We start from the raw sequence: 22,339 nt of genomic DNA, 5'->3' as shown, positions 1-22,339 counted from the left end.
AGTGACAGAAGTTCTTGGCGGAGCCTTCTTAGGCAGCACAATCAATGCACACATTCAAACAAGTGGGACTGTGTAACCTTTTGTATGTTTGATATTAAAGAGAATCCCATCGATTCAGTCTCCAAATTCTAGTCTATTAACCTTTATCCATTTGAACTTCTCTGTTTACTTGAAGGAACTATCTGTCTCATTATTGTTAATTTGACATTTTTAAAATTTATATATTTATCTTTGACATAATGTTTGTTTTCTTCAGACAACAGACATGAGTGTGACAATTCATCGACTGCACAGACCTTCCTACTCCACCTTGTCATGTTAATTGGGTACCACTTCACAATAAGACGACCCTTATAAAGGGTTTATGAATGGTCTATAATCAGGTCATTAATTAGGTTGTAACACAATTAGGTTGTAAATCATTATTAGACAATTATAAACACGTTATAGTTTTCTTTTTACTAATGAGTTACTACCATTTATAAGTGGCAAAACAGAGCCTTATTGTAAAGTGGTGACATTAATTATCATGATGAATCCCTCACGGATGAGTCATCATTAATTTGCATATACCAAAAAATGTAACTAATGGGATTCACGAACGATAATGGGGTGCATTTTTAAAAATTGATTCCTCTTAAACTAAAATTATATTAGTATAATAAAATCACACAGTAACTCAGTTAAAAAGTGGATATTTCAGCAGAACATGAACAATCAAAAGAGGAGATGCAAAAAAATATTAAGTTTAATACAGTTATTGTGGTGGAAAGGTCAGTAATATTACAGAAAAAACATTACCGGGTGTGTTTAAGAGACGAGACTTCTTGCAGTGGTAGGACAGTTCCTGCTCGCAGTACTCAGCTTGGTTAATTATAGCTCGAAGTTGGTCCATGTTGGCAGAATAGTTAAAGTAGGTTAAGTGCTGATTTATCCCTCCGGAATATTTTAATTTGGTCAGCTCAGTGTTATTGTGTTGTACCACCATCCACATCTTATCTGGAAAAAAGTTTACAAAGTATACTATAATTGTTGCAGTATAACATGCAATATACAGATAGCATAGTGAATATTATGGATAATAATAACACATTCACTTATGTATGGGGAATTGTAGTGAAAGGCAAGAATGGTTTCATATAATGTGCTACATCAGAAACAACCAAGATATGAACAGCAACAACAAAAAATCTTATATCTACATTCTATGAAATAACCACTTGCAGAAAATACAACCTCAGCACTTTGAATAAATCTCTGCCATTTTAGCATATCAGCTAGGTGAGTTTCTTTTCACATATAATTCTCTACAGATTTCCCTTCTACAGTTGGCTAGGAATCACTCACAGCATCAGTTTTAAATTATTTCCACATATTTTCACACCTTCTGGATCAGAAATTTCTATGATGTAAATACCAGATGAACATTTTCTCGTATCCTAAGTCTTGGATTGTTTTGCCCCCCTGAATTTGTCATTGGGCTCACAGTGGCATCGCTCAGCATCTCCCTGCTTGCCTGAAACCCCAGTTTGCAGGGAGCCATGATGACAGCATTTTCTGCTTCATATGATACACTTTACATTTCTTGTTGACTCTGTAGTCTCAGAAAAATGTTCAGAGACCTCAGACATTTTTGTGTCCTTTTCCTTATCTATGATAGTCAATAATTTATCGCTGACTTTTTTCCTGGTTGAACCTTTACTTAAAAATCATGGCATTATGCAGATGTTTTAAAAGAGACAGGTAAACAATATATCAAAAAGTACATGGACCCCTATTAATTAGAGGGATTGGCTAATTCAGCGACACCCTTTGCTGACACATGTGTATAATGAAGCAAACAAACATGCACACTCCAGAAACAAACACTGGCATCAGAATGGGTGGTTATACAGGGGAGGTTAGTAACTTGGCACCATAACAGGATGCTATATTTCAGTTTGCCATATTTGTACCCTGATTGAGCTGGCCTGGTCAACGACAAGTGAACTGAAAGTGAAGTGGAAATTTCTGGGAGCAAGTTCAGTTGGGAATCTAATCTCCCAACATCAATACCCAACCTGAATGGCAGCAAATGCTATCAACAATGTGTCATCTAATGGGAAGCCTTCCCAGAAGAATAGAGGCTATTACAGCAGCAAAGATCAGACCAACTTCATATTAATACCCTTTACTCAGTAAATATAGATAAATATATAAACTAAATATGATCTAGTTTTTTATTTATTTGTTTTGGTTTATTGTTTATTGATAGTGATATCATTTGTAAATATAATCAGTCAAAAAAGATCATAAATTAAGCTGGATGATAATATGTTATTGATCTATTTATCACAAATGCATACACCTTAATTTCTGTTCTGTACTATGGCATCTAATATTACAGCATAAAAAATAAATCAGCAAGTTATGTAAATGATACTGCACTGCACTTGACCACAGGACATGGGATCAATCCTCCATCTGGGTATCCAAATACAAAACAAAACAAACAAATCTCAAAAAAGCTCAGTGTTAATCTGTGCTGCCCACAATAGTGATACATTATGTAAAAGAAAACAAACTGTAAAACATAGTTTTAAAAACTATACATAAATAAACAAACAAATATTTGGTTTTTATTCCTTCATAACAAAATACTTTTCAATAATTCTGAATAATCAGTCCTGATGTTGTCGGTTTTATATTTCCTGTAGTCGGCTGGTTATTGTATGTGTTTTTTGATCTTTCTGAGTAACATAAACATGAATTAGCCTACGGTGGAGGTGATACAGTAGTACGCAAAAGTTTGGGCACCCCTCGATAAATAACGCATTTTAGTCATTTTTTAATGGAAAAGATGTACACGCAGTCTCAGTAGGAAATGGAAAAAATGCACAATATTTACACCAAACATTGATGCATAGTTACTTTTTATGTCATAACTTGAACAAAGATAAAAAATAAAAACATTATTATGGCACTCTGCAAAAGCTTGGGCACCCCTAAGAGTTCCAAAGTCTTTTTACAAGGTTTCAGACCTTAATCAGCTCGTTCGATCTGATGCATGGCAACAACTGTCATTAGTAAATGTCAGCTGGTGCAAATCTCAAAGCTTTACAAATACACTGACTCTTCAAACCTTGTGCACACACTTTTAGCTTTCAATATTGATCAACAAAAAAGCAAGAAGTCCCACATTCCGTTCCTGTTTTTATTAGCTGTATTACAGAAATTCACATAATCTAGAGCAGTGTTTCTCAACCCAGTCCTCAGCGAACCCCAGCCAGTCCATGTTTTTGCTTCCTCTGAGCTGGGAGGGAGCAAAAACGTGGACTGGCTGGGGTTCGCCAAGGACTGGGTTGAGAAACACTGATCTAGAGTCTTTTATTAATTCTTGCAGACTTGTCCATTCAGGTTTAGCAAATAGGTGCTTATGGGTGAAGCCATCCTTATAAAACTGTAAGGCACACCGGGATTAAAAAAGGAAATGTGGTGCACAAATGAAACCAACTTATTATCATTTTTATTAGCATACCGTGTTCTTAGTGTATTATTATTATGCATCAATCACATTGGACTCCACCTGGCTCAATCATTAATCTCTTGACTTGTCTTTTTTACAGGCCAAACACTGGCTAGTTGAAAAGTAAATACTGAGTTCAGTAAAAATCAATGGATCGACTGAATTTGCGGAATTATGAGCTTTTCCTTATCTAAACAAATAGGAACAAGATGGCTCCTCCAAGGAATAAAAAAATGTTTGGCTCAGAAATCAACTGATACATCCCAGTGGCATCTGGCTTGGCCTCTAATAAACAGTCCATAAAAGCCTTAATTTAATTATTTTGCGAACTGAAAAACATTTGCAGTGAAAATACATTTTAACATAGCTCTGGGGTGGAGATCTAAAATGTTTGTTGGTTGCCAACTGGAAACCTTGAAAAACATCTAAAGATATTTACTAAGCTTCAGTAGTTTTATTTACACAAATTAATTGTTGTATTAGGGGGGGGTGGGGGGGGGTCTCCCAGCTGACTCACCCCAGCGCATATATAATTTTGCATGTGCCTAAATTCAGTATGTAATGCAGGATGTTCACATCCTAACCCATATGACAGAATAATAGGAAGAAAAGAAAATTATGGCTTTATATTGAGTGTGATTATCTGTGATTCTGTTTGCTATACACACACATGCATTTACACACAAAATCAAACTATTTAATTAAATGTAACTATTTGTAAAATATATATCGGGAACTTAGTATTGCAGCAGGCTGCCACCAAAGCTCAACTAATCTATTACTTCTCGGAAGTCACACTTCAGCATAGGCTTGTTAGCCCAACTACTGACACTATACAGTTCTGTGACTGAAGAGAGAGAGAATTTTTTTTTCTCCTGATAAAATGAAATATAAATCATTACAATAGCCAATAACCTCTCAGGCCTGATTGCTCCTGGACTGGACTTGCCTGGGCGTGTGGGAGTCGCTTGCCATCAGAGAAATGGCCACTATCATAGAGGGGCAAGGAAGACGTGTCAGGAACAACATTGTGACAGAAAGTAAGACATTATCTCTATCGTTTTCTCCTGCCCCAACCTCGAACCCTGGGCACCCTGAATAGCACCTTTCACGATGCCGAAGATGTGTGAAGAAATGGAAAGAAGTAGTAGATGGTTATCTTTGTCGGAACCATTATGAGTTAGTTCAGAAAAAGGTAAATAAAAATACATCATTTATAATTGTTCACAATTTAATTTCCATGATTATAATAATCATATTATAAGCCAGTTTGATTTCTGATTACAGACAGACAGCTAGCTAGCTAGCTAGCGAGCTAGATAGATAGATAGATAGATAGATAGATAGATAGATAGATAGATATACTACAGTATGGAATCATTTGGAGCATACCTGTCATATTACAGTAGACTATCTGTGGACTGAGGGGACCACTTCCATCTACATCTATAAAATAAAATCCAGACGTGTTGCCTCTGTGCTTGTAGACTTCACATGACTGTTCATAAATAGCTGCAGGAGAAACAATAACAAAATCAGCATTCAGAAATCACCCACCCTTTGGGGAAGGGGAGCAGTGGTCTGCATTCAGATAGACTGTACTATCAAAACTTCACCAAATATCAGAAAAACACCAAAACAATTGTTTATTATTATTATTATTATTATTTATTAAAAATTCAAGTCTCCATTAAGCTCATCATGTGCACCACAGAAAGCGGAAATCCCGTGAGAGTAACAGTAGATATTTTAGAAAGAAATTATTAATAGCCCCTATGTTGGATGCTATTTAATGCCATAAATGTAAAGTAGAATTTACATTTACAATAAAGCATGAAACATCATTGCACATGCAGTATAATTGTATTTTAAGCATTTTATCCAATTGAGGCTTCAAAATTAATATAAAGGTAGGTTAGATTACCTGTGCAATGTCTGTCTGGTTTGTACAATAATAGATTAATTATTTTACTGTAGTACAATACTGCTATTAAACACTCCTGTTATATATTTTGGGTTATAAATGCTATAGTTATACTATAACAGGTCAATGCATTGGTTATGATATCTATCCATTCAGCTGCTGCATGCTTATACTGCTCTGGGTCACCTGGAGCCTGGGGCATGGACACATATCTAAACACTACGTGGAATTCAGAGACCCCAGTTAGCTTAACTGTATGTCTTTGGACTGGGGGAGGAACAGCAGTCTAGTTGGGGAGAACTCTGCATGTAAACTCACACGCAAGGAGAGGGGTGGGAGCTGTAACAGACTTTACTATAGACTTCAGAAATATAATTAGCATAAAAAGAAGATAACTCACTAATTACCCAACCCTCACAAATTTAAATGCATTATCAAAACACCTGTGAAAAGCTGAATACATTACAGATTTACATAATGTTTTATGAAATGATACCAAAAAACCAAGCTAAGCTGATTTTTTTGTTACTAACTATAGCCATTAGTGAGCAAAACCGAGATACTGTACTAACATGCATGACTTATTTCGTGAGCAACTTCCACTGTCCTTCATATTAATGAAAAGCTACCATTCGGGCGGTTTGAGGAATCTGATCGCAACATGTGAAACGACCACTTACAGCTGTGGCATGTTGCTCCCATATATCCTGTACCAGTGCAATTGCAGTAGAATGTATTCCAGGACTGCGTGCATCTTCCTCCATGCTCACAGTGACTAGGTGAACACCTGAAATGAACAAGAAAACATTCACAATTCAAAGCACATACTGCTACCATTTTATACAGAAGGAATGTGAGATCTATAGACACTATTCACAACTTAGTCACACTCACACACCATAGGGACGAAAACCAAAATTATGTGACAGGTACCTTGATATTTATTAGGCCTAATTATGCATATTTATAATATTTACATAGGTGGAAAAAAATCCCTGCATATAGGCTTGCAGTGTAGTTATGTTCACAAGAGAATGCACACTGGCAGGAAGTCAGGAGGGATTAATTTTTTTAAATATACTGCAACTGCATCAAAGGGCCAAATACTACAAACACGCCCTGTTTACGAAAAACTCTTATGACATTGACAAGCACTGTGCTTGATATGCTACAGAATAAATTACCATCAAATGAATGCTAACAAATGATTGCACTGTTCTGCTCATTCAGATGCAGATTTAAGGTGGCTTCTAAAGTAGTGATTCTACTCTCATTAACTGAGCTTGTACCGTCCAGTTTTCATCAAGAGAGGAATTTCATCACTTCTATTCTCTCTCCTAATTTCCATGTAGCAGAAAAGGTAAACATGAGCATTATATAAGCTGTACATCAAAACACTATATTCTCTTACCAAGCAGTGCATTACTAGAGAGCCACCCAACCGCTCTGTGACATTGACAGCGTGATTATTAGTGAGCCTTGGTCGTCAAATGACTCAGCATGTAGAAGTTACACCGCTTCTTTAAAGAAAAGTGAACATTTGTTTGAATAAGTAAAATGATAGGTAGCCTAACCAAGTTATAATAAACCAAAAATAAGAATTTTGGCTTTGATTGACTGACACCATAGAGGATAAATTTAGGTCAGGCATTGCTGTTTAACTGATCTGAAAGAAATGAAATGAAATTGCGACGATACAGGTTGACAGCAACTCTCATTATAGTATTTGAAGATTTGTTTTTTCCCCCCTCAGTAAGAGAAGAGCATGTGTGCAGGCACTTGGAAAGAACATCAAAGAGATACACAATAAAGAGCCACGGCATTGTTAGATGGAAAAAAAAGTATGTTATTTCCTTCAGTTGCAGGGAATAAAAAGGTGAGAGCTGTGAGACAGGCTACATCTCCAGGGCTTAAGGCAGGATGACAGGAAGGTGTCAGAGGTGCACTTCTATTCATCCTGCTTTACCAGAAAAGGACTGGGACGCGTGACCCTAATCAGAGAGATGTAACGAATATAGCTTTGTCATGGCGGCAGTGTCAACAACAGAGAGGCGGCTGCAGCAGGCCGCTGAAATAGCGTTGAGTAGTTACGGGCCTTTTTTGGTAGTAGAGGGTCATGGGCTTTGTGTCATTTAAAGCAGGTATTCAGGAGTCTGGACACCACTCTGACCCAGCCAACATATTAAAGCAGGTGGGAAAAAAAGTGGAATACATTACCTGAACACTTTCACTAAAAGCACTCATTTACGGAGCTGATGGAAATGTCACTGATTAAAACTTGAATTTGAATATTTTTTAACAATACATAGACTTATGCTTTCTTTAAAACTTTGAGAATCAAAAAGATTGTTTTTACCACTCTCACAGAATTTAAAGTATGATGTGACAAGTAAATAAAACATGTATCAAAAATAAATAAAATGATGGGAATGAGATTGCTATGTCAAGATTAAAAAATATGTTGGTGTATTGCTGAGCTGGAAAAATAACTGAAGTGCATTGGAAAAATCTATTTCCTAGTTTATCTTGAATTCCATAACAAATATATACAAATAAATGAAAAACAGGCAATGCTGTAAACAGCATTTGCCCTCACAGCTCCAAGAATGGGGTCCTAATCTCGCCCTTAGCTCCATGTACGTGTGTGAAATTTACATTCCCCCCCCCCACCTGCATGGGATTCCCCCTGCAGTGAGAAAACTTGTGGTGAATTAGTGTTACTAAATTGGCTATAGTGTGCAATTGTATGTTTGAGTGTGTTCCCTGCTATGAAGGGTCCTACCACCCAGGGTGACCCTGAACTGGGTAAGTGGTTAGGGGAGATGGATGGAATGGTCGTGAGGCATGCATGAATTGGTTATATTGCTGAGCCAGGCTTCCATCATAAACTTACTAACAGAGCGTTTAACACGTAAAGACACCAGTGATCACAGTTCATCGGCAGAATTCTTTGAAATATTTCCAGGCACCAGTCTGGCTCTCCTTGTCTTTTTTTGAGTCCAGCTGAGTGCTGACATATCATTATAGCCTTTGGTTACTAGCTGTTATAGTTCAAACTACAGTATATTAGATATTATACGATACATCTGTGTGCCAAGTATCATTGATTTGCTATCTTATAAATTGTTTAGCATACAGTATATTGAATAGTGGCTCAGCATTATTCTGATTCCTAAGCGTGTAATAGCCTGTGGGGATAAATAACATATTTGAAAATAAATCTGAATTATTAATTTTAAGTCCACAGTTGCCTGAAATCATTCATGGTAGTAATGGTTAAAATGCAAAATGAAGGTAACTTTACTCTCCCCATCAACCTTGCGACAGTTTACTCCGCGCTGCTACTGTACTTAGGTAATGATCAGATATCTGAAATGGACTTGAGGCTAAGAAGTGACATACTTTGCTGACAATTTTTGCCTCTCATCCTGGCATCATCCTTAAAAACTGCTGTGTCTGTGAGAAGGAAATTCATCAAAGCCTTCTTCCACATTAAATTGATTGCTTTGAGATAGCAATATAAAAAAATAGATATTAGACGTGAATCGCAGATTCTTTCATTACTGTAGCATCAGTGACGGTCTTAAAACTCCACCTATGCTTTCAACTTTTTCCTTCTTCTTTATATTACGACTTCCAATTTTGGATAGAGTATTTAATCATTTAAGATATATACTCCTCCAAAAAATAAAAGGAACCAGCCAATCTAAGGTTTTTACTAAAAAATAAATGACACTTAAATGACAAACGCTTGATCAAACACAATAGTATTGTGACAAGAGTTGTCTTTTGACATTGTTTCTGTGTTTTGATGCAGAAGATTTGCTCACACAAAACAGCACTATACTTTTCTATGTTCGTGACATATTTTCCTGTTGGAAATAAATATGAAATAAAGCAAATTTGAAATTGAAATCAGGGCTGGACAGTGGGAAAAAAATGAGGTGTCTACTGCACGTTCTGTACACCTCACACCTCCTGGCCTGGTGATTCAGCTCCCACCCCCAGTTCAGTGTGCATTCATGTTCTCGCTTTATGATTGAAGGTTTCCTCTGGTTACTCTGCATTCCTTCCACATCAAAAACATGTGGTTAGGCAAATTGGCATTTTTACATAGCCCAGACTGTGTGTTTATGTATGCTCTCCTGTGCCCTATGCTCTGTGCTGCCTGAGATAGGTTCACTGTCACCTTGTACCGATAAGGGATAGGTAGAAGAGATCCATATGAGGAATAAAATAAATGAAAAAAAGAATAAGGACATTTGAACTAGCAAACGATATATTTCTCGGTTTGACGCCTCGATGTCTCATGCTGCCGCAGTGAAAGCTCTTGTTTTCTCTGATGTCTGAATATGTCGAGTAGCTTGACCTACAGTAAAGGCTACATGGAGGATAGATGTGCGCCAGCTTAACCTTAAATGTGGACTTCTGCTGAGACTCAATCAACTTAGGATTTAAAAACGTAAGCATATAAAATGCAGTGCAAGAGTGAGCTCCACACTTCCAGAACATATTCTAGTTATACACAAAGGACATGATGCTAGTCCACTGGGTATATGGTCTGCAATTTTTAGACACCAGTTTGTTGACCCATGTTTTTGGACACCCTCTCAAACAAAGGACTAACAAGTAAAACCACATGCCAAGGCAGAGGCTGGATTTGAACCCTCTACTGGCTGGTAGTGAGGCCTCAATGCCACATTGAAGCAGCAACAGCAGTGACAAGGGAATCTCATTTACTACTGGAAATCTGTGACAAATACACCAGAACTATCTTATGTCGATTTGTAGAAGACTGGTTGCCAAGTTCCTGATTCTGTTTCCTGTTCACGTGTAATGTGAACTTATCATAAATTGGAGGCCTATGAATTGTCATGTCTCTATAGGAGTTTCTTTCTGTTACATTGACCATCTCAGCCAGCAAGCACGCTCATGAAATTGATGCCATTTATCTATACTGAAATAGTGCTAATCAACAAATACAGTGCATAATGAATGCCAGATAACATTGAATTGAGGGCAAGAGGTGAAATATATCCTAAATTAAGTCTGCATTCTTGTAAATATCTGTTTAAATCACTGTGTTAGTGGTTGATGCAGAGCAAATTTGCTTCAAACTTTGTACATTTTCTTTATAAAATTAAGTTTGTTGCCTGCTAATGTACCCAGCTGTTATAATGTGTGTCCTGGGTAATGGAGTATGAGAATGGCTGCTTTTAAGCCATGTTTTACTTCTCGGTTGTCTTCACTATAGGCTCATTACTGTAACACAAATCATATGAAGATTATATGCAGCATGAATTCAGCATATAAACAATTATAAAATATAAATCAATAATTCATGTTTATAGTCATTTGCATTTAGTATAGGTCATTTTACTTAAATCAACCTATGATTAGGACATTATTAAGTCAATTACTACTTCTTTTAATCACACCTCCCTGGAATATCATAATTTCCTCTGTACTGAAGCTGGTATTACGTGTACATGTATTGCAAAGTGATATCATATTTCAGTAACTATTACTATTGTTGCTATTCTGAAAGTACTGTATTAAAAACCAAAATTTCACTGCATTCACTGCAAGTCATGAGGAGCATACAAAAGCACACTGCTTATTCTTGCTGAACAGTAACACCTATTATTTATTTCTTCTCTCATTGTTTCTACATTTCACATCATTGCCCACATTATTATGATATGTAATGTACAGATACAATATATATTTATATAATATATTAGATATAAAATACAGAATGTAAAACAAGGAAAGTGTGGTTTCTCCTGTACCAATGTGTCCTACATCACATAATGCAGATAGTCAAAGTCATTCAGATTTTAAGAATAGAGTGCATCCAGATTCACAGGAAACCAGCTTAGCCCAAAACTGAGGTGTTTATTAATATTAATCTAAAATCAAACTGAAGATTATGCATTGCGCTGTGTGCTACATCAGCAAAGGGAGAAATTAAAAATAGACTATTGTCATGTGTAATTATTAGAATGCAGAACTACCAAAAAAATCATCTCTAGTGTATTCACAATGCAGCTGGTAAAGGCACGCTTTAATAATCGCTCCACTGACCACCAATAACAAACCAGACAGATTATAAAGTGCTATTCCTAAATTAAAGTCATAAAATGCCATGCATCTGAATATTTAAGAGGTCCCTTATAATCCCCTTTTAATCCTTAGAAAATGCTTTGCTAAGAAGGAGCTTGGCTTTCTGGCACTTCTAAAAGAAATAAGGTAAAATGTAAGGGGGTGGGGGGGTGGCCAGAGAGGAAGCTTTTAAGAAATACTCAGTTACTGGAGGAATGACTTGCTAAATTTTGAAGCCTGAATCTCACACAGCCTCGAATGCCCCAAGATTCTCCCGTCTTTCCTTTTTCATATCCAAATGCTTCATCTATGATTTGAAACATTCCCTAAACTGCAATGTTTTTTGACTTCAAGTGTAATAACTCTCATTACCCAGGAATTTGCTCCTAATTCACATGTTTAACTTGGTTTAATGTAAGGCCCTTTTAAATGCTTCAGAGGAACTAGACAGTGTACATTTCCTGGGCAACTCCTACAGCCATCACTAACAGCTTGCCACCATCGCATTGTGTTCAACCTTTCCTGTGGAGGAATTCACTTTTCCATCCATCTGTCTGTCCGTCCGTCCATCCATCCATCCAGTTTCTGTAACCATTTGTCCTGTTCAGGGTCACGTGGGGTCTGGAGCCTATCCCGGAGGCTAAAGACACAAGGCAGGAAACAACCCAAGAAGGGGCGCCAACCCATCGCAGGGTCTGTTTCTATTGTATTTAGAATATTTTAATTACTGGGTAGACTGTTTAAATGACTGTCACTGTCATAGCATGAAATAAAATGCATACAGTATAGAGTTCTTGAGACATGGGACACTATGCAGGATGCCAATCCATTTCAAGGAATACACACAATTTAGAGATACCATTTTACTTAACAGTATTTATTGGCTATGGGAGGAAACTGTAGTACGTAATGGAACTGTGCAGAGTGCGTGGACGCTGAGCCAGGACCCCCATACCCCCAACCTACAGTGCCCTACTGAGCCACCCATTTTCTTAACCCACTTTCTCTAAACCGCAAATAGCAATTATCCCATTTCCTGCACACTTTCCATCCGGCCGCGCCAACCAGGCCACCCTGACGGGAGCCAAGATCAGCCACACGCTTCTGCGCATCTATATCAATATACTTCTTCATCAAGTATTGTAACGTACTTGAGGCATTGCGCTATTCACTTATAGCCCTCAGCCAACAGTAACTGCCTCAAGAACAATCCAAGGCAGACAGAAGCAGCCATCTGAACCCACCTGATGGAGCATAAGCCAGTTTTATTCCCTGGGCTTTATGCAATTGTGACATGGGGGCTTGCAATAACAGCACATTTTCAGAGTCATTAAGCTTAGATCCCTACTGTAGGACACATATTGCTTTGACAGGTGCATCATACTTTGACATATGCTTATTCATTTTATATATAGGTGGAGTTTCATTACTGTGAAACATAGCTAAACTATTACAGCTGACCCAGCAGCAATTTCTTTAACAATCTCATAATTAAACAACTTTATAAAGTGACAGCAAAAAGTATATTAAATCAAGTAATTAACCTATAATTACTGGGTCATTTGGAATGAATCCATGCTACGTTATGTTATAACTATGCAATTATCTAATTACAGTGGTTCCTCGGATTGCGAGCATACTTTGTTCTGGAAACATGCTTGTAATCCAAAGCACTCGTATATCAAAGCAAATTTTCCCATAAGAAATAATGGAAACTCAGATTAGTTCCATAACCCAAAAATATTGATATAAAAATGATTGATACAAAATATAAAATAAAAATACATAAAACAAATTAACCTGTACTTTACCTTTGAAAAGAATTGTGGATGGTGTGAGGGAGACGAGAGGAGGGTTATTTTGTAGGATGACTTTCACTATAACTAACGGAATCACTGCTATCTGTTGGCTCACTGGAATCTTTTTCTTTTTGTGTGACTTTAACAAGGAACCTATCCAATGACAGCTCCTTTTCGATTTCGCGGAAATGTGACATTGCATTGTTGTTAAACAGATTCATCGCTCGCACTGCTACGCCCTTATTTGGATGCTGCTTTTCTACAAAATTTTGACTATATGAGTCAGGCACGCTGACTGAGACCGAGCATGGGATACAATTACCCACAATCCCGCAGCGAGAGAGAGAGAGAGAGAACCATCGGCTCAGTTGTGATTACGTGACGCTCGGCAGGCAAAGCGTATACATAATACTCGTATTGCAAGACCTTGCTCATTTATCAAGTTAAAATTTATAAAAAAATTGTCCTCGTCTTGCAAAACACTCGCAGACCAAGTTACTCGCAATCCAAGACTTTACTGTAATAATTATCAGCAGCTCTTAAAACAAAAGAAATTTATTTTCAAAGGTATCATAACAATTATAACTAAGCTAATTTAGTTGAATTAATTCACCAAGCTGCAATGGGTTGGCACCCCATCCTGGGTTGTTCCCTGCCTTGCACCCATAACCTCAGGGATAGGTTCTGGACCCCCCATGACAAGGAATTGGACAAGCGGTTACAGGAAATAGATGGATGGATGGATGGATGGATGGATAATTGACTAAGACAAACAAAATGTTTTTAATGTCTTCTCAAAATAATAACCATCAGAGAACAATATAGATGCGCATATTAAGTTCGGGTAATTCTTGATGCACAAAGTCACACAAAAACAAAATTAAACAATTTAAGGTTCTGTCAATTATCAAATTGGAAAACAATTCATTGTTTAGTAAACAATGTAACAGAATTAATTTGAAAGAAGCAGCAATGTTTCTGCAAATCTAGAACATGTTAGCAAACAAACAAACAAAAAGTATTTCACTTAAGTCATGAAATAATAGCAATAAAATGAAATATTCACTACTCACCTATCAATAATACCGCAGAGATCCATTTGTAAATCACTGTAATTACCGATGAGTGATTGCTGCACTTTTATTAAGTCTATAGCGTTACCATCAATATATATCAGTCTCATACATCCTTGAAAAACATGGAATGGATTTTTACATTCCGGAGAATTTTCTCTGTTGGGGCACCCTGGAAACAAAATGACAAGCAAACCATAAATATGTCTTGAATCTGCTCATTAAAATTAAGTCTGTTAAAAAATAAAAATCAGAATCTTCAATAAGGCTTGTGCAAACGAACATCATAAAAGTGGACATAATCGTTACAACCATCCATCCATCCATCCATCATCTGCCGCTTGTCCGAGGCTCGGGTCGTTACAACCAATTATTTACATATCCATGTGGTACTCTGGCTGTGTTTATTTATTAATTTACTTAATTATTTATTTTTAAATAGGCACTAATTCAGCATAAAAATATACTGCAAATAAATATCAATATCATCTAGGTGTAAAAACTGTCTAAATCAGACAAGTTTACTGAGGATGTTCTGACCTGACTAATGAACCTTGCTTTGATCAAGTGGTACTTTAAAGTATTTTTAATCCACTTATTAATCATAGTGCCATATCCTCCCACATAGTCTCAGGCTATCCTTTTTTCACCAGGGAACACATGAACAGTTTTTCGTTTTTACTTTGAAAGAGATTTTCAGATTAATTATATTCTACAGATACTTCTTGATCAACTAGTAGGATGGTAAGAGTGAAGGACACCACAGTCCCTGAAAAACTAGGGGGAATTTTAAGTTAAGGTCAGTTAAAGACAGGTTATTTCCTTTGTTACTGTACATGTCCCACCCTCCAACCATAAAAAAACCTTCTATATAACAGTCACATCTATGGATTTTGAACATGTTTAGTGTCAGCTGTAGCGCATGACAGAACTGTTTCTGCTGAAGGTTCAGCTTCTGCACAAGCTCTTGGTAGATCTTGGGTGCCCAGAGGGCACATAGAATTAGTGAATGTCTTTTTAACTGGATATTATGTGAACTGACTACATGATTACTCAAAAGTATACCTACCAGATAAAGCAGACATCAGATACATTTTAGTATGGTTGCTGAACAAATATTTTTACCATCACAATCCTGAATGTAATATGCCCATTCTAGTGCACCTTAAAAGAAATACTATACAATGTGAGCAATGAAAGACAAAAAGAAAGAAACATTACATTGTGGGTTATGTTGTAACTTATAACCACAACTGATTGAATTCATGTAGTACATAATAGGAACGTTATATTTATGTATATTAACCTGATTTTATTAGCAGCACAATGGTAGTGCAGCTTACTATTTTGCAAATATTTTGCAAACATCATAATTCCTGAATTGTCTCAAAAGTTACATTTGGTGATTTTTAGATAAAATAAAAGTTCACATTTTTAAACAGTTGCTTGGTTTCTGTACCTACCCTGAACCTGTAGTTGCTCCCTGCTCAAGGTCAGTGTAATGCATATACTGCACCACAATCTGATACAGTTAAATGTTCTCGGAATTAAGGCAAAGCAAGCTATCTTCTCTGCATTTCAAGTAATTGCCACAATTATTTACGCGCAAGCATCTAATGGAATGCACCTTAAATGCTGAGAAGGGCACCGTGCTATCAGTAATAGAGTGGTATCGCATCCTCGCAGAATAGCAATGAGGTAATTTACCACTTGTACACATTACAATTGACCTTTCCACAGCCATTAAATTTCACTAACGTGAAAAGGATGGTGAAAAATACAAGATGTTCTTAAACTTAAACAACCAAAATGAGCTAAAATTACACGTGCGCAAAGACATCAGTGATAGTAGTATGTAGAAGTACTCGTTTAGGCCATGGTAATGCAAACATGATAAAAAGAAGAGTGTCTTCATACCACCGAAAAAATAGTGTGTTCCAGCATCAGCATGAAAGAAGGCATTGGCGTGGGCTGCAGACCCGGCCTCCTTATCCACCATGAGTGTTAATCGGCCTCTCCTTGCGTTCAAGTCCACAGAATGCCACATCCCATCATTTAATGCAGACCCTGTGAACAAGACAGTTCTGACCTTTTAACTTGTGCTGTACCCACAGATATGCAAAATCAAAACTGTTGCAACAAGAAATTCAATATCTCATCAAAACATAATTCACTGTGTACATGGTTAAGAAGCATATATGTTTTGGGGTCCTGTCATTCTGCCAGCTTACCATCATGCTCTTTAATAGGGGCATTATCTTTGCTCTCAGACGTTTGTGTTCAATATACAATAAGAACCAATACTTATTCTTCATCTAATGGAAACCACATTGCAGAATCTTTTTAAATTAACTGAAGTGAGTCAATGCAATATTAATTCTCTTGCATCGTTGGGCCGTTGTTACCTGTTGTAATATCCACCTGAATCCTTCCTGACTTAGATATCTGCAGGTAGACTTTCCCCTCGTAGAGGTAAATCCACAAGCGTCCAGCTTCTCGGTATAATTCAGTGGTCAGCAGGAGTCCTGCTTTGTTCCATGTTCGGAACTGCAGGCTGACTGACATACTGTCTCTCTGGGAAGCTCCGGGCAACTGGAGGTAACTCTCCGTATCCACAAAGGTCACAGGAACATTGGCTGGCTCAGAGCAAGCAAAGGTTACATTGCCCTGAAAACATACATATTAATTACTTTCATTGAACAGGTGAATTAAGAGTACAATTTGACTTGACATCCCGTGAACGTGGCAGTGGGCTTAAATGTTCTCACCAGCTGAAAACATCCTTAAGCTGGAAATTAATATTGTAATACTGACATTAATCATCCTTGTATGAATGAGATCCCCATGGTTGGACTTCATTTATATATAATACTGTTAGCATGAAATCACATAAAAATTTAAATAATGACTATGTCCATTTGTTGATAACTGTGTAACCTTTATTCAGGGTGAATTATATGTTAAGAGCAAAAAAGTATTGATCCCAGAGGAGTAATTTTAGGGGTTTTTGATCCACAAGCCATTGGGAATTGACTCCGCTGTAATTATCTGTCATTGATTTTTTTACGGTAATATGAGCGGAATGCTCACATTTGGAGCACATATACTGAACCATTAACACCCCTTTACCACAATGTGCGTTAAACACATTGATTATATTGTAAACTGAACTGGCAAACTAAAATAAACTCTTGTATGCTATGTCATGCTGCCAGGAAACATGCACCTGTAAAAACAGTTATGATATATGTTACAATTTTAAACCTTACCTACTAGTAAATTAAGTAGTAAATGGTAATCTAGGATTGCAGAAATTATATTGCAAGAAAAATGGAACTGACAATATACAGTTGATATGCGAAGCACACCACATGCTAATATTACTAGCCCCATTATACAAAATCAAGAATAAATCTCAACTGAAATACCTTAACCATGAAATATGATGAATGAGAAGATCAGAAGGACCAAATATTTTGTGTCTAACAAGCAAAAAATTTATTGATGAAGAATTGCAAATGAAATAGTCATAAAGCCAAACAAACACAGACAATTTCACAGCAACCCTGTCAACTCTGCTGACTCTGCTTGGCAGTTACTCTAGAGAAACATGTCCGTCACTCATCGTCTCCCCACACCATCACACCCCACTGGTGAGTATGTTCATCCTTTAAAAACGTAAGTTTTCTATGGCCTTTTTTCAACTGGAGTTCCAGTGTAAAAATATATTAAAAATGTTTAGTAGTATTTAGGCGTAATGTGTTTTCTAAACTAAACAATTTTAAATGATGACTAAACATTTGATATATTTGTTTTTTTTATTTTACTACTTTAAAAATAGCTACTTCTTTTAAAATAAAAATACAAAATTACAACTAACTATAGCAGAAAGAAAGCAGAATAGAATGAAAGCTACACCAAAAAAAATGCATTTTTATGATGGATTAACTCCCGCCCCCCAAATTCTAAGTAATAGGCTACTAAGTATTATAAACAAATAACACTAACCATCAAACAAAGCGTAGAAAAAAATAGCAAAGCAATTTAATAAATTAATGTCATGTTTAGGAATATGAAACCACAACATACCATGGATGCAATCTGCTGTTTCTTTTTTGCCTGGTCAATGAGATTGATTTCATTGTAGAACAGGTTCTCCAGACACCCAAGGAAATTCCTTTTTGAAAGTGTTCCGGACTTCTCATGACTCAAGGCACCACCAAAGCTGAGCTTTTAAAAGGGCATCACACCAATGTTAAATTAATTGTTACGATGAAAACCACAGATTAATACAATGCACATTATCATTAATTTATTCTGAAATAAATACTTCCATTAAAGTATTATTAAAGTATTATATACATCCTAGATTTCTTTAATTGCACTAGATTCACAAGGATCAATTGTGATCATTATTTTACTGACTTAGTATTTAGGGCTGGGTGATACATCTTTTTATTTTCTCATAAAATTTAAACAATAAGAAAATGAGAAACTATGCAAGCTGTCAAAAAGGGACATTTTTTGATAGCACACAACACAGAAACACAATTCCAGCTGATCATATGTTACATGTAGGTTCCAACACTGAATAAAGTCTTAGTCTAATGCTTGACTATATCCTGTCCAATCCACCACAGAAAACCCAGAAGACCACTTGACAAACCTAAACCATTTACTTAAATTAAATATGACAATACAAAAAAAGTTCTTCCAATATGTACAAAGATTTCTGTGTAGCCATAAGTTCTGAGGTACTTTCAGAGAATAAGAGAGAGACAAAGGTCAAAAGACCATGTGGTTCCATCCTCCACTAACTGCATCTAATTACGATAATAATGACCTCTGCTCTTACTCCCTGATGCTCTTAAAGGCACAGAACATTAAACTTTGTCAGTTGACATATTACTATAAATATTCACTGTGAAAATACCACATATGTAAATACTAGTAAATTGCATTAGTAACATATGAATTATTACACCTTTAATCTATTCATTTAAATCAATATGCAGTTGATATATGTTAAAGAACGGACAACCTATGGACAAATACACAGCATGGCTGGTTAATTTAGGAAGCTGATTGCGGCACATACTGCTCTTTTGGTAAGCTACTACATGTGAGCCTGGTGCTGTGTATTGTAAACTCTGCCAAAAACTTGTGCCAATTAAAACTGGAATTACTATGAATTCAACCTTTTGCTGCATACCCCCTCTAGCACAATGCCATCCAGAAACCATGTGAAATTTTGTCACAGTAAACTTTGCTTAGCGTCACAGACACCAGTGTCTTCTGTCAATCTGAAGAAATACGGGACGAACTGCATCTCATACTGGTTCAAAACGGGATGGGTGGTGGCTCTATCAGCAACGTCAAACTCACCTCACTGGAAAAAGCAGCTAGGCAGTTAAAGAAAAGCCCAGCAACAAACTGTACTACCAGCCTTTTGTTAGTGCTACACCACAGACGTATGATTTATTCACTAAGATCAGATTTTAGTTCGCAGTCCATTCAATTTCTTGTCTTTTTCATGTGCTGAATCCTAAGGGAAATTTAAGCAAAAATGGAGCGTCGTTGTGAACAAATAATAACTTCAGTTATATTGTGAGAATTATTGATAATGACTAATATGAAAAAATGTGATAAAATATTTTGCTATATCACCCAGCCCTATTAGTATGCTTATTTTTTAAGCTTATTTTTTTCTTTCAAATAAGTAGACATATTTTGTGAAGTTGCCTCAAACTAAGGGAGCCACACTGGGAATTATACCCCTATGGACTGTGTCACCATGGTTACAATACCATTTATTAGCTAGATGTTTCTCTCCAAACTCCAGGTCTATACATAAAAGCTTTTCATTAATGCAGTGATTTTATAATATGGCTAATGCACTTATGCAACAGTTTTTTTTTTTTGCTAAATTTTGATTGACACATTTAAATATTTTCCCTTATGTGGGGCATTTAATTTATTTTTGCCTGCAAAATCCCTTAATGGCAAGAGTCTCCCTGATTCAGGCCGACATACACATGAAAGGACAGCACACCTCACTGATTTTAAAGCGAATGAAATCGCCATTGATTTCAAACTGTTGAGTGCTTTTGTCCACGGTGAAGTTAAAGTGCCTGTTAATGCGCTCGATAACCACATAATGCCAGTGCTGGTCATCCAGGAGGCTCCCTAGCTTTACCACATGGGAGTTTTTGTTTGAGGAGATCAACCTCGATGTGCCTGTAAAAGGAAGAGAACAGAAACAGGATTCAACTTTTCTTGGGGCACAGCTTATGTTAGAAAACATGAATTATACCATAGAACAAGATGGCCGACTATATATACAGCATTCATCCATACATCCATCTATCTATCCTTCCAGCTTCCCAGGCTCCCTAACCTCTTATCCAACACAGGGTCACTGTGTGCCTGAGGCTTATCCCAGGAAGTCCAGGGCGCTAGGCAGGGGGACACCTTAGATGGCACGCCAGTCCAATGTAGGCCAGATAGCCACATTTATTTAGACTGGGGGGAGGAATCTGGCACGGCGTGTTTTCTCCAAAAAAATAAAATAAATAAATACCAGATGGTTCAAACTTTGCAGAAGGTTGCAGAGACTGCATTATCGCACAGTGATATTATGCAGCCTCACATTTCCAGGTTTCATTCCATACTCTTCACTGCGTATGTGGACCTCTTCTTGCATTTGCGTGACTTCCCACCCATAGTCCAAAGCACGTTTATCTGCAGTAGGGACTGCAAATTCCCTGTAGTGTCAATTTGTATCTGAGCATTAGCACCCTGTGATGGACTGGCGTGCCCTGCCAAGATGCATGCTGGGAAAGGCTCTGTATTATCGAGACCAGAGCAATGGATAAGCAGTAAAAATGAACGGATGAATGAATGAAGGTTTTACGAATGTGTGTCTTAAAACAAGACATTCATTCTAAACATATGGGATTTTAATCTTTAAGATCAAAGCCAAATATACAATCAAAGACAGAATTCTAAATATCTATACTAAAAATATTCTTTCAGATTCTATCTTGGTACCAAAAGGTGTTTGTTTCAATAGCAGAAAAAACAGGCTTTAAGCACACAATTAAATCGATCAGTTGAGTTGAAACAAAAATAGTAATATTTTACACATTTTGTAAAACCAAATCAAAAAAGCAATGATGTCAGAATGAAAACATTTTGATTTGACTTCTTTAGTGAATTGCCATATTGTGGAGAGTAGGGTATTTCCATTCTAATATCTAAGAAATTCTTTCACAATGGGAGAATACTAGTTAAATGTTTTAAATGAACTACATAAGGTAAAAGTGTCATATTGAACTGAGAATTAGTAATATTCTTGTAGGATAATTACATTTCAGTTTTCATTTATAATTAGTATAATTCTAGCTGCAAATGGAAGAATGGTTTGCAATAAAGTACATGCTTATTCTGGTATTCAAAGTACTGTATACTCACACGCACACACATATTATTATTGAAATTGCAAGAAGTCAGAACACACTGTTCAAGGTAAACAGTGTAGAGATAACTATATTTAAAATATGGCTTGGTCGTGAATTTTGGGTATTGAAAATCTTGTCATGTGCTAAAAAAATTGAGCTCAATGTGCTATGTCACTTTATGCTTCAGTTGACAAAGCAAGATATAGTTGAGAATTCACAGGAGATTGTAAAAATTGGATTACATGTAGTATTTACCAGACTATAAGACTTGCTGATGTGTGTAATGCAATATTAAAGAAAATAATAAACTTATGTTGATACATTATTTTTAAGCAACACATTCAAAGGTATAGGACTGTAACTGTAAGTGTTCCCAACAAAACTGTGCAATGCACTATGACAAAATGCCAAACAATCTTTCTAACATATCATTTTAAATATAGAGTAAATGAAAACAATAAACAAACAAACAA

General features: G+C 36.5%; 1 protein-coding gene across 3 annotated transcripts in view; it reads right to left on the bottom strand.

Annotated features, from left to right (window-relative positions):
- cntnap3 (contactin associated protein family member 3) overlaps positions 1-22,339 on the bottom strand; it is a 92,753-nt gene that overhangs the window by 20,849 nt on the left and 49,565 nt on the right. For all 3 annotated transcript variants that reach the window (XM_023823081.2, XM_023823083.2, XM_023823084.2), the window contains 8 exons: positions 20,459-20,643; positions 18,496-18,636; positions 16,812-17,073; positions 16,324-16,473; positions 14,407-14,578; positions 6,110-6,216; positions 4,898-5,017; positions 802-999 (listed from right to left, as the gene is read on the bottom strand). In XM_023823081.2, coding sequence (XP_023678849.2) covers positions 802-999; positions 4,898-5,017; positions 6,110-6,216; positions 14,407-14,578; positions 16,324-16,473; positions 16,812-17,073; positions 18,496-18,636; positions 20,459-20,643 — 1,335 coding nt within the window. The remainder of the gene's footprint in view (positions 1-801; positions 1,000-4,897; positions 5,018-6,109; positions 6,217-14,406; positions 14,579-16,323; positions 16,474-16,811; positions 17,074-18,495; positions 18,637-20,458; positions 20,644-22,339) is intronic.

The sequence above is a fragment of the Paramormyrops kingsleyae genome, chromosome 7 (genome assembly GCF_048594095.1).
Source record: "Paramormyrops kingsleyae isolate MSU_618 chromosome 7, PKINGS_0.4, whole genome shotgun sequence".
NCBI classification, from domain to species: Eukaryota; Metazoa; Chordata; class Actinopteri; order Osteoglossiformes; family Mormyridae; genus Paramormyrops; species Paramormyrops kingsleyae.
This window is presented reverse-complemented; position numbering and strand designations above follow the sequence as displayed.